At 53.9% G+C, this 11,098-nt stretch overlaps 4 protein-coding genes across 8 annotated transcripts in view; 1 reads left to right on the top strand and 3 right to left on the bottom strand.

Moving 5' to 3' along the window:
• Positions 1 to 2,492, bottom strand: part of Ring1 (ring finger protein 1) — a 4,806-nt gene extending 2,314 nt beyond the window's left edge. The window contains exons 1-5 of the mRNA XM_015487563.2: positions 2,331 to 2,492; positions 2,086 to 2,218; positions 1,167 to 1,327; positions 844 to 1,059; positions 7 to 198 (exon numbers count right to left, since the gene is read on the bottom strand). Of these exons, the coding sequence (XP_015343049.1) occupies positions 7 to 198; positions 844 to 1,059; positions 1,167 to 1,327; positions 2,086 to 2,163 (647 nt within the window). The 5' untranslated portion in view covers positions 2,164 to 2,218; positions 2,331 to 2,492. The remainder of the gene's footprint in view (positions 1 to 6; positions 199 to 843; positions 1,060 to 1,166; positions 1,328 to 2,085; positions 2,219 to 2,330) is intronic.
• A 1,631-nt stretch (positions 2,493 to 4,123) lies between these two features.
• Hsd17b8 (hydroxysteroid 17-beta dehydrogenase 8) lies at positions 4,124 to 6,309 on the bottom strand. 4 transcript variants are annotated; one of them, XR_007348397.1, is made up of 9 exons: positions 6,212 to 6,309; positions 5,814 to 6,031; positions 5,585 to 5,701; positions 5,387 to 5,479; positions 5,199 to 5,284; positions 4,914 to 5,092; positions 4,753 to 4,795; positions 4,503 to 4,577; positions 4,124 to 4,317 (listed from the first exon to the last, which is right to left on the bottom strand). XR_007348397.1 is itself a non-coding variant. In XM_015487549.2 (9 exons), exons 1-9 carry the CDS (start codon positions 6,288 to 6,290, stop codon positions 4,301 to 4,303), a joined length of 813 nt encoding a protein of 270 aa, XP_015343035.1. In that variant the 5' UTR covers positions 6,291 to 6,308; the 3' UTR covers positions 4,124 to 4,300. The 4 variants fall into 4 exon arrangements, 3 of the variants coding, with proteins under 3 accessions (XP_015343035.1, XP_015343034.1, XP_048661071.1); XM_015487549.2 differs by having other exon boundaries at positions 5,008 to 5,092; positions 6,212 to 6,308; XM_015487548.2 differs by lacking the exon at positions 4,753 to 4,795 and having other exon boundaries at positions 5,008 to 5,092.
• Positions 6,310 to 6,474: 165 nt separating this feature from the next.
• Slc39a7 (solute carrier family 39 member 7) lies at positions 6,475 to 10,655 on the bottom strand. 2 transcript variants are annotated; one of them, XM_015487543.1, is made up of 8 exons: positions 10,502 to 10,655; positions 9,787 to 10,198; positions 9,530 to 9,698; positions 9,316 to 9,369; positions 9,029 to 9,181; positions 8,742 to 8,882; positions 8,336 to 8,532; positions 6,475 to 7,363 (listed from the first exon to the last, which is right to left on the bottom strand). In XM_015487543.1, the coding sequence occupies exons 2-8, from the start codon at positions 10,192 to 10,194 to the stop codon at positions 7,091 to 7,093; spliced, it is 1,395 nt and encodes a 464-aa protein (XP_015343029.1). In that variant the 5' UTR covers positions 10,195 to 10,198; positions 10,502 to 10,655; the 3' UTR covers positions 6,475 to 7,090. The 2 variants fall into 2 exon arrangements, with proteins under 2 accessions (XP_015343029.1, XP_015343030.1); XM_015487544.1 differs by lacking the exon at positions 10,502 to 10,655 and having other exon boundaries at positions 9,530 to 9,688; positions 10,052 to 10,103.
• Positions 10,656 to 10,759: 104 nt separating this feature from the next.
• Rxrb (retinoid X receptor beta) overlaps positions 10,760 to 11,098 on the top strand; it is a 7,166-nt gene continuing 6,827 nt past the window's right edge. Inside the window, 1 exon segment of the mRNA XM_015487539.2 lies at positions 10,760 to 11,096. Within this exon segment, the coding sequence (XP_015343025.1) occupies positions 10,964 to 11,096 (133 nt within the window). The 5' untranslated portion in view covers positions 10,760 to 10,963.

Below are 11,098 nucleotides of genomic sequence, written 5' to 3'. Positions count from 1 at the left end.
CCTCCCCCTGTCCCTACACTGCTGCCCCCTGCGCCCCCTCCACGGGGTCGCTTGGGAGCAGGGCCTGGGGCAGAGTCAGGGGCTGAATCTGAGCTCACATCTTCTCCATCCCCCTCTCCCTCCCCAGGCTCTCCTTCCCCCCCACTCATCGTTGTGGTCTGATCTGACCCAGGCATCGGTCGCCTCACACGCTGGGCCCTGTAGAAGCAAGTGGTTAAGATTAGAAAGCACCAAGGATAAGGGGCTTAGACTTTAAACTTCAGAGAATTAAGAGATCATGGAAATCCTAATGATGTACCTGATATTTATTAACACTAACAATATGCCAAGTGCCCTGAGTATTTAATCTCCATTTTATGGTTGAGGAAACAAGCTTAGAAATGTTAAGCAACTTGAGACCACAGGACCTCACCCTCAAAATGTGGTCAAAGGACCAGCTACACAGGCATCACCAGTGAGCTTGCAGAATGCAGATCCCATCACCTGAATCGGAGTTTGCATTTTTAACAAGACCCAAAGGTAATGTGGATACACATTACAGAGAAGGAGGCGTAGGAGGTGATTTACTCCCCAGCATGAACTCAGAGCTTATGCTTGCAATCAATCTACTGTTCTAACTTCTAAAAAGTTACAGGATGAGCTATTTTCTTTCTAAGAATAGCACTGCCTGTTGTTTACTAAGGCTGTAATTTACATCCATGATTTCCAGGCCCAACAGAAAGGCTGTGGTCAGCTCTTAGGATACTGAGGCTTAGATGCTAGCAGATAGCAAAGATAGTCCAAGGACTTTGACCATGGGACCCACTCTACCACCCTGTTGTGGCCCTTCTCCTGACTCCTCACCTGTGCATGGCCTGCATGCGCAGCCCCTCCTCAATGCTGGAGCTCAGAGCCTGCTGGTTGTGCAGGCGGCTGAGGCGGATGAGCACTCGGTCTTGATGGGCCTCATATTCCTCCCGGCTGGGATAGATCTTAGAGATCAGGGCGTCAAAGTTGGGGTCTGGTCGTAGGGATCGCTTGGATACCAGCTTTTTTCTGCAGGTAGGACACTCCTTGTTCCTGGGACAGGAGAAAAGAAGCCTGAAGTCTAGGCTGAACTAGGGCCAGAGAGAGGACACCAACTCGAGGCCCCTTCACCCAATCTCAGAACAAGTCCCTCCTGTTACCCGCTTCGCAGGGCTGTGACAATGCAGTCAGAGCAGAACCGATGGAGGCACTCCTTGGTTGTCATTGTATTCTTTAGCATGTCCAGGCAGATGGGGCACATGAGTTCTGAATGCAGTGACCGAGGGGAAACCGCAATCTCTGTGCCATCCATGATGGCTTCCTGGAAGCATCAGTGAATGAAGGGTGATGGTGGGTTACCAGGAAAGGGATTTTCAAAACAAGCAATCATAAGAAAGGAATGTTGAGAAATACAGTGAGATGGCAGGATCTGGTTATCATGTTGGCTACCTGAGGAAGATTGGAATTCTGAGATGGAGAAGGACTACTAATTTGGAGAGAATGGATAACGGAAAGGATTAGGGTCCATAAACTAAGAGGAGTTTTGGAATAGGATAATCTGAGGTTTGGGGGTGAGGGTGGGGCCATAGATCTGTGGTTTGAAGAAGACGCGGTCAACAGTTTTTTTTTTTTAACAATGTGGTTCTGGTACTATCTACATCAGAATTCCCTAGGGTGCCTGTTATAAATGCAGATTCTGAGGGTCCACTGCACTACTGAAACAGAATGTGGGTGGTGGGGACCTGTGAAGTTCCATTTTAAATAAACTTCCAAGGTGAGTCCTATATACACTGATCTGACACTGAACTGGGGAACAGAGAAGGTAATTTTGGTGTCTGTTTATTATCTTTCAAATGTAGATAGTAATATTTGCTCTAACTCTCTGACAGGGCTGTTTTGAGGATTAAAGTAAATGTAAAGGTGCTTTAAAAAGGTGATTCAAAGGTAGGTCCAGGGAGTCTGTGAAATCAGGCAGGGTCAGCAGAATAGGGGGAAAATGGAAAACAAGCTGTGTGACGGGTCTGTTTATCAGGGATTTGAGGGGAGGGGGTAAACCAGGACGGGAAGAGTCCCTGTCACCTGCGGGGTTCGGTGCAGCTCATACAGACTTAGTTCCCACGTTTTGCTGGCATTCTGGGCATTCGCCGGCGTCGTCATGGTGACCGGGCACAGACCCCCCACCAGGGCTCCGCGGCCGAGAAAGCGAGGAAGGCTAGGGAGGGGGGAAGGGGAGGCGGTGTTAGGGGGGCCGACCCTCGCGCAGACCCCGCCCCTCTAGCGACTCCCCTCTGCTCCCCCGCCCCCGCGCCGGCGCTGCCCCTCACCCGACTCCACAGTCCGCGCTCCTGCCGCCGCCGCGCGTCTCCCTAGGCCCTGACTCCGGGGCCAAGTTCGCTCGTCCGCAGTCGCTGCTCAGACAGCAGCTCCCGCCGCCGCCGCCGCCATGGCCCGGGCGCTGGGGCCCTACGTCACTTCCGCCTATCCCTCCACTCCACCCCCCGCTGGCAGACGTCACCCGCCACTCGCGGCGCGGGTGGGACGCGACGTGGACGCCGGGGTTCCCCCGCCCACGAGACGCGCCCGCCCCGCGCGAGGAGCAGGCGTCCCGGGAGTCCCGCGCCACGTGGGGACCTCTGTCTCCTCCCCTGGCCCAGCACGGTTGCGCGGCCAACCTTAGCCACTGTTCCCTACCCGGGGCCTCTGCTCGGGAGGGCGGGGCCTGGGATCGCTGGGACCCCAGGAGGGACAGAGGGCTCGGGAAGGGGGCCACCTCCCCCACTCCGCATCCCCTTGTGGCACTGGGGATCTCTCCCGCCCCCTGCATACAATTTCTTCGTAACCCACAGCCTGGGATCCCGGGGCGGGGGGGAAGGTCCAAAAGAGGCTCTGTCGCCTTAGCCAAGTCCTGTGAATGCAACTAGGTCCCAAAGTACTCGGGATTCCCCTAAACCCTGGGGATTTGCTCCACCCTCCGCTTTGCCTCTCCCTAGACCCTCCGACCCGCTCTCCCGCTCGAGGTTTGGGGGCAGCGGCTCAGGACGTCCAGACTCAACTCTCGGCCGGAGCTATAGACTCGAGAATTGCGTTTGGACAATCAAGAGCCGCGGCCCGGGGCGGGGGAGGGAGGCGCACGGGAGGAACGGGGGAATGGAGACACCACGCGGAAGCAGGGACACACACACACACACAAGATGGGGCCCCCATTGGGGAGGGGGTGTGCGCGTGTGGGTGGGGGACACAAGGGACGGAATGTCTGGAGTGGGAAGTGGGCAGAAGCCTTTTCCAGGACTCTAAAAGAAGGGAACCGAGAGGAGAGGCAAGAGGAAAGAGCAGAGCGATCCCCATTGAGGGCAGGGAATGAGAAGGATATGGGGGGGAAAAAAGACCGTGACGGGTTTTTTCCCCCCCGCCAGTCTATGCAGGGGTTCCCGGACTTGGGCAGAGGCTGCCAGGGGGTGGCCTGTCTCTGGGACAAGTCAGCAGTGGGTTCCCTCGACCCCCCACCCCAGTTGCCCCCTACTTCCCTGTCCTCTCCTTCAGTCCGTGGCCAGTCCTTATGTGGGCGCCAGAGTCGATTAGCGCGGACCCCCTCCCCTTCCTCCTCCTTCTCTTCCCAACCCCCTCCCTTCTGCTCTCCTCCAGCCCCTTTCATCGGCTGGTCCATTCCCCTAATCCTGGCCCCCTCCCCTAATCCCCCCCATCCGACCCCAAGCCGGCTGCAGCTATTGTAAGGTGGAGAGAAAGGGGAGGGGGGACTGAGAGAAAGGAGAGGGGTGGGGGAGGGCCACCTGTTCCAAGACCCCCTTCCAAGGCCAGACTGGACACCAGGATGGGGCCAAGAACAAATCACCCTTGGGGACCATAAGGACTCAGGGAGTTGGGGTGGGGGGAGGGGACTGGCACTGCAGAACCAGCCAAAGGGGGTAGGGCAGAAACCCCTCCCTCCAAAAAGACCCAGAGTGTCACGCATACACAGTGACATACACTCTTTCCTCTCACACCCGGCGGCGGGGGTTGCCCTGGGAGACCAGGCAGTGAAAGGGAACAATCCTTCGGGAAAGGGAAGAGGGGGAGGTGGGGAAGGGTCTGAGGGCTTGGACACAAGAAGAACCGGAGGTGGCAGGGAAGAGGATTTGGAATTTATTAGGGTCACAAGCACCCCTGCCTCCCATATTCAGCATTCCTGGGCCATACACTGCCACCCCTTTTGTAGCCTGGGAACTTTGAGTCCTCATCAGCAGGAGACCCGGCAGAGTGGTGGGGGAGTGAGAAGAGTCCAGGGTCCTTGAGGCAGTTACATGAAAAGACCTCCTGGGAGGGGCAAAAACATTTGGACAGATGCATGGGTGGAGAGATAAATGGGCTGGGGGTGCCCATTTCTGTTCTTGGCCTTGAAAGCCTCTGCCCTTCCCACAGTAGCTCCAGGCTTCCCTCATTTTCTCATATGGTTTGAGTTCCACTTCTGTGCCCTCTCTTTCCCCATGCTGGCATCATACCAGTGACTTCCACTGAGGCCCCTGTGATGTATCCACTGTCTTCAGATGCCAAGAATGCAACCACATCTGCCACATCTATAGGAATGGTGGGGAAAGGGCACAATCCCATTCACTTCCATAGATTCAAAGTAGCCATGATCTCTGGCACCCCCTCACCCCCACCCCAACTACAAATCCTGGTGAGACCCTCCCCAAAATACAAATTTTGGGTTTTTTTATTCAGGTCCCCTCCTCTCCACTCAGTGCTCACCCTCAGGGTTCCCCCAGTGTCCCATTGGGATCATTCCGGTCACCTGGAAGGAAACACTCATATATGGGTGGTGAAAGTTTCTTTTATGGATTTGTTTTGAAGGCTGAGTCCATGATTTTTTTCTTTTTTCTCCATCCCTCATACATTTTTTGAATACTTACTGTTTGCCAGGCACTGTGCCCAGCATTTTCTCTCTCTGAAACCCAGAGACGTTGGGTCTCTGACTGATTGTGTCCTCCACTGACGGCCTCCTACCTTATCCTTCACTTTCTGTGGCATTTTCTCTGTCATGGGTGTTGCAATGAACCCTGGGAGGACAGAGTTACAGCGGATCCCATGTCTGTGGAAGGGAGAGTGGCTGCTGAACTCTAGACCGATTACTGACCCTTCCCTCAAACCACTACATGCCTCAGTGAAGTCCCCTGCACCAGAGGTGGCTGACCAACCGTCCAAGCTCGCGGGCTGCAGTCTGGGTGAGCCCAATCACTCCAGCCTTGGATGCAGCATAGTTTATCTGCCCGATGTTCCCCACCTACAGGTGAGTCAGAGATCTAAGGTGAGTAAGGAATCTCAAGGAGGGGCCCTTCTCTCTGTGCCCACTTGGCTGGCTGACCTTGTCCCAACCCAACCTGACCTTTCCAACGATGCTACTGATATTGATAATAGAGCCGTGATAACCACTGGACACCAAGGCTTGAGCTGCAACCTGAGTAACTAGGAAGATGCCCTGGCAGAAGAGGGTAGTAAGGTGAGATCAGCTGGGGTGACAGCCCTCCTCCAATTCCCTCTCCTGGCTTGGGGGATCAGAGGTCACAGGTTCAGAGGTCACCACCTTGAGGTTGACATCTATGACCTGGTCCCAGTCATCCTCAGACATGCGGAGCAGAAACTCATCCCGAGTGATGCCCGCACAAGACACAACGACAGATGGCGGGCGAGAAAAGCTGGCCTACAGGAGGGGGGAGGTTACACATCAAAACACCACAAAGACCCAGGGGCAGTGGGGACAATGTTAGAGCTTTAACTGTGTGCGTGCAAGGGCAAGGCTGCCTGGAGTTCACCTGCACTTTTTCCAGCAGGCGCCTGGTAGCCCTGGCCTCAGACACATCAGCCTGGAAGGCAGCGTGGTTCCCGCCCGGCGCCCCTTCCTCACTCCTCGACCCGTCTAGCAGCCGCACCGTCTCCTGAGCTGCTGTCCCGTCCACGTCGCAGGCGGCTACGGTAGCCCCCTCTCTGGCCAGGCGCGCACTAACCGCCCGGCCGATGCCGCTACCCGCACCTGAGATGGGAAAAAGTATGCGGAGAAGGGAAGGAGAGAGGAGAGGCCGGGCCAGAAGTCACAGGGCGCAAAGTTAGTAAAATTCGAACAAGGTGCCAAAGGTCACTGGGGCCGTGGGGCTTGAGAGTGCTCCCCTTAACATAACTCGGGCACCCCAACCCGCCCTAAGACCCTCTGAACCTGTGACCAAGGCCAGCGCAGAACGGAGCCGAAGCTGAGACGCCATGGCGGGCGGCGGGTGGGCGGGCACCCAAGCCATGAGCCAATCCAAGCAGTGGGGGCGTGGCAAGGCCCCGTCGAAGCCCCACCAGCCACAGGCCATCTGCGGCCAGGAGCGCGGGCCGACCTCCCACCGTGGGGGCGTGTCCAGACGACACCGAAAGGGGGCCTGGGGAGTGGGGGAGACAAGGGGCCCCATTCCCCCCAAAAAGACAAAGAGTGCATGTGGTGCGGAAGATCCAAGGTCTTTATTTCCGGTCACCACCCCTCCCCCTCGATTCAAACACAATGATATAAAATGAATAGAAACGAAACAAAAATTAGGCTATGAGATTACCAACTAATCTTCTCCCACCCCCTAATCCTCTGATCACTCCCAAATCAGGACACACGATTGATGTTTACCCCCAACTCCTCCTGTCACCTCCTCAGTCTGGGATTCAGGTCTTCCCTGAAGCCTCCACCAACAGATGAGAAGGACCTTGGAGGACCCCATGTTTGGCAGCTTGGTCCTCAGAGAACAAGTAGGTAGGGTACACCAGGTAGGTTGCCATCCTTTTTCTTGCAGCTTTCTTCATGGCCCCATTTTTCCCTCCAAAATCTACAATATAGCTGGGCAGTGCCCAACATTTTGGTCCCTCTGGCCTCTTATTCTCACCTCTATGACCTCTGTAAGACTACCAAAACTTGAAGGTCCTAATACCAAAGTCACCGTTTTTTCTGGGCTACAAGTCCTTCCTCTGGCAGATGTCCATGGCCAGGGCCCCTAGCTACCATAGACCCCTGACTTGGAGTTAGGGGTAGACGTTTGGGGCAGGGGTGGGGGTGGTTTATCCCACCTCACTCGAGGTGGGCAATCAGCACCATCATGACAACTCCTGCCAGCAGCCCCAGCACCTCCAGGAGTGACTGTAATGGTGAGGCCTCCCTCAACAGCTCTGGCAACACAGACACTGTTGCTACATATATAAAACCACCTGCAGTGAATGGCAGAACCCAGCCAGGACCTGCACCACCTGCAACTTCACTGCCCACTACTCCTCCTTCAGTGAGAAGGGCACAGGCTGTGCCTGCCAGTGCTCCTACTGCTGTCAGTAGTTGTAGACGCATCGCCTGGTGGGCAGAAAAGAGAAAAACGTACTCATCAATAGCTAAAGACTATCAACGATCGATTTATTTATCTATCTATCTATCTATTTATTTATGGTGCTGGGGAGAACCAGGGCCTGTGCATGTGAGGCAAGCACTCTACCAACTGAGCTATATCCCCAGCCCCAAGACTATCAGTGATTTAGATGTGGTTAGTGAAGAATAGGTGTGTAGGTGTTGGGTGCATGTCTTCAGAAACTAAAAAGCCGGGTTTAAAAAGATGGGAAGGTTGTTCCAGACTACATATTTTCTGAAGAAAAAAAAATGTATATATATATTTTGCAGTCCTGGAGATTGAACCAGGGGCACTCTACCACTGAGCTACATCTGTACCCAGCCCTTTTTATTTTTTATTTTGAGACAAGGTCTTGCTAAGTTGCCAAGGCTGGCCTTGAACTTTTTTTTCTTGGTACCGTGGATTGAACCCAGGGTCACTTGACAACTGAACCACATCCCCAGCCCTTTTTATGTTTTACTTAAGAGAAAGGGTCTCACTAAGTTGCTTAGGGCCTTGCTGAGTAGCTGAGGCTGGCTTTGAACTTGTCATCTTCCTGCCTCAGCCTCCTGAGCCTCTGGGATTATAGGCATGCACCAGCATGCTGCCCTTGGCCTCGAACTTTTGATCCTCTTGCCACAGCCTCCCAAATTGATGGGATTATAGTATGCCATTGCACTTGATAGAAAAATTTGAGCATAGGTCCTTCCCATGGACCTTGTAGTCCAGTGTATAACATTACCCATAAAATAATCAGATGACTTATAGACTGCAATTCAAGAAATACTGAATTAAAGGACAAAGAAAACAAAACTTCTTCATCCTCATTTCTAGATTTGTTGTCCATGTTTAGAACTAATGAGAGGCAGTCCTGGGTTTGGAGTGAGTGAGCAGGAGCAAAGGGTTTGAAGTAATTATGCTTGGTGGGCATCATTACTAACCTGCTTTTTGCTGCAGCCAGACTGGACCAAGATGGCAAAGTCCCCGACCTCATGGGGCACTTCATGAAGTAGGACAGTCATTGTGGTCAGTATTCCCAGCCCTCGGCCCCCTCGAAAGGAAGCACCAATAGCTAGACCATCTGTGAAGTTGTGTGCCAAATCAGCAGCCAGATTCAGGTACCCGGACACACGCAGGTCTTGTATAGCACAGAGAAAGAAAACGATCAGAGGCATCCATCACCCCCAGTTCCAGTCCTCGTCAGCCATTCTCATATCTCCTCTCAGAGATCATCTCACACATAATCCCTCAGTGTTTCCCAGACACATAGCAATATCCACAATATATATTCTGTGTGATTCACAATGGTGCCCCTTGCCCAAGCTTATCATCAACCCTGGCCCTTACCTGAGCCTGTTTTTTCTTCTTCAGGGTTCTGAGGTCTTACTGGCCCATCTTTGGGCCCGATGCTCCCTCCTCTCCTCTTCCGCAACCCTCTTGCTTCCTTTTCTTCTTCCTCTGAGCTGGACTTCTCCTTTGAAGGATGCTCTGAGGGAACAAAGGAGTTGGTCAGATTGAGAGCAGACATCTTCTGACACATCCTCAAAGGGAAGTCTGTTCCACCTGACAGCCACAGGATGAAGGGATTTTGAGGCACACAAGGTGGTTTTCAGCAGAGTGGTTTCTGGGCTCACCCTGTCTTCTGTGACTTCCATGTGTGGGACCATGTCCATGCCCATGACTGTGTCCATGTCCTCCTTTTACATGTCTCACAAATTTCTCCACCACAAGGAAGGCGACAATTCCACTGAGAACCCACAGCCCCACAGACAGAATGGGGCCCTGGCCTGGGAATGGAGGCATTGAGAGGTTATGGGAGATGTGGATTACAGGCTCCTCCTCAAGTGCAGGAGGTGAAGAATAGGAAGACACAGATTTTTCCCAGCATCCCAACAGCTGTACCCATATATCTCTTCCTCACCACTGTGGGAGTGTCCATGTCCAGGCTGTGCCAGAGTGTTGTGAGAATGAGGCTCTGCAGGAAGAAAGAAAAAAATGTAGATGAGGAAAACATGTCCTAAAGGATGTGTATGTGATGAATATTAGAATGTCAGGAATCACAAAGGAGAAAGAACCCTTTTTTCCCTAAAGAATAAGATAGTAGTTTATACTTTGAGGCAGGATTAGATACTTACCCAGGGCATGAGGGATAAGATGCAGGAAGGCATCTCCCAGGAGCCCTCCAGAAGCAAAACTGAGCAAAATCTGGAGCAGAGAGCGGTGTCTGGGGGAGTTTGACTCCACTGGGATAAGGAAGAGGACAAAAAATGGAGCTGCAGAGATCAGTACCGTGGCTCCCAGTGCCTAGTGAGGAGAGTCAGAGGTCAAGTTTTGTGAAGTTTTCCAACAATCCAGAAATAGTCCCTCTCTACGCCATCCCCTGGGAACTCACATAAGCCCAGAGTGTGACAGTGTCCAGGTTGTGCTTGATGCTTGGAGCTCCAGACTCCCCATAGCCTCCATGATGTTCACGGTCATGTCCATGTCCTTTGTGATACAGGCTGTCATGGGAGTGGCCATGGCTGTGGCCATGGTGCAGATCCTCATGTGAATGTCCGTGATCATGACCATGGGTATGCCCATGCCAGATGCTCTCGTGAGTGTGGCCATGGCCATGAGCATGGCTGTGTCCATGGTGGAAATCCTCATGTGAGTGCCTGTGGCTGTGGCCATGGAAGTCCTCTTGCATGTCCTCGTGCGGGTCACCATGACCCCCGTGTCCGGCAACCAGCAGCCCCAAAGACGCCCAGGTCAGCAGTCCTACGGCCACCCAGTGGGGGGCCCGCAGGCCCCTGGCCATCACGCTGACCAGAGGGACAGAGACAATGACTCTACTTGACCCTCAATTCTACACGGGGTCTGCTTTACTCAGCTTGCGACCTCGGACCACATCCACGGGACGCTCCCCCATCTCATTCAGTCCCCTCCCACATTGTTCCTAAGATTCGTTCTCTTTATCCCGAACCCCTTCCTGGATGTAGGCCCCCCCAAGACACCACTCTAGCCTTTAATCAAGACACTTTACAGGCTCTCTGGTCCCTCGTCTCTATGACACACTAGATGGGAAAAGGCCTGAAAAGGACAGAAGGGAAGCAGGGAATTCTCACCGGCTCCGGGATCCTCTCCGTTCCCGTTTTGCTCGGACGTGGCAGTCACGCCTCTAGCTCCCGCGAGAACAGGAAATTCCGTTCTACCTTCGCCCTAATACCTTTACCAATATGGCGGCACTCTAGTAGCAGTGAGGCCATTCTACAGTGGCGCGCATGCGCGGAAGTGGAGGTTATTTAAGGGGAGGGTGGGCGAGGAGGACTAATAGGCTGGAGGAGACCGCCTCCTTCGTTTTCAACTAGGCGAGGGGGCGGGAACTAGCGACGAGACTTCCCGTCTGTACAAAGATGGCTGCCACATAGGCGCTGTCATTTTGGTACAGAGCTGAGCGAGCCGCTTAATTCGACTCGATCCAGGTCACCGGCTTTTTCTCTGGGGCTTCCTCGTGGTCAGCTAGTCCCCCGGTTAATCCTTGGGAACCCCTGGCACCTCTTCGGTATCCCTACACTCAACCAGAAATCATGTCTTGGGCCGCCCGCCCGCCCTTCCTCCCCCAGCGGCATGCCGCAGGGCAGTGTGGGCCGGTGGGGGTGCGAAAAGAAATGCATTGTGGGGTCGCGTCCCGGTGGCGGCGGCGACGGCCCTGGCTGGATCCC

Source organism: Marmota marmota, unplaced genomic scaffold (assembly GCF_001458135.2).
Source record: "Marmota marmota marmota unplaced genomic scaffold, marMar, whole genome shotgun sequence".
Lineage (NCBI taxonomy): Eukaryota > Metazoa > Chordata > Mammalia > Rodentia > Sciuridae > Marmota > Marmota marmota.
Note: the sequence above shows the minus strand (reverse complement) of the source record. Positions and strands in the feature narration are given on the sequence as shown.

What these genes read in the sequence shown, in the direction of transcription:
- Hsd17b8 (XM_015487548.2), bottom strand. Translation starts at nt 6,290, where the DNA reads ATGGCTTGGGTGCCCGCCCACCCGCCGCCCGCCATGGCGTCTCAGCTT. An exon ending in TCATAGATGTCAACCTCAAG is followed by an intron (nt 5,480 to 5,584) that starts GTGGTGACCTCT and finishes CTCTTCTGCCAG; the next exon opens with GGCATCTTCCTAGTTACTCA. An exon ending in GCAGCCCGCGAGCTTGGACG is followed by an intron (nt 5,093 to 5,198) that starts GTTGGTCAGCCA and finishes TCCCTTCCACAG; the next exon opens with ACATGGGATCCGCTGTAACT.
- Slc39a7 (XM_015487543.1), bottom strand. Translation starts at nt 10,194, where the DNA reads ATGGCCAGGGGCCTGCGGGCCCCCCACTGGGTGGCCGTAGGACTGCTG. An exon ending in ACATGGACACTCCCACAGTG is followed by an intron (nt 9,182 to 9,315) that starts GTGAGGAAGAGA and finishes CTCCATTCCCAG; the next exon opens with GCCAGGGCCCCATTCTGTCT. An exon ending in CTGGCTGCAGCAAAAAGCAG is followed by an intron (nt 7,364 to 8,335) that starts GTTAGTAATGAT and finishes TCTGCCCACCAG; the next exon opens with GCGATGCGTCTACAACTACT.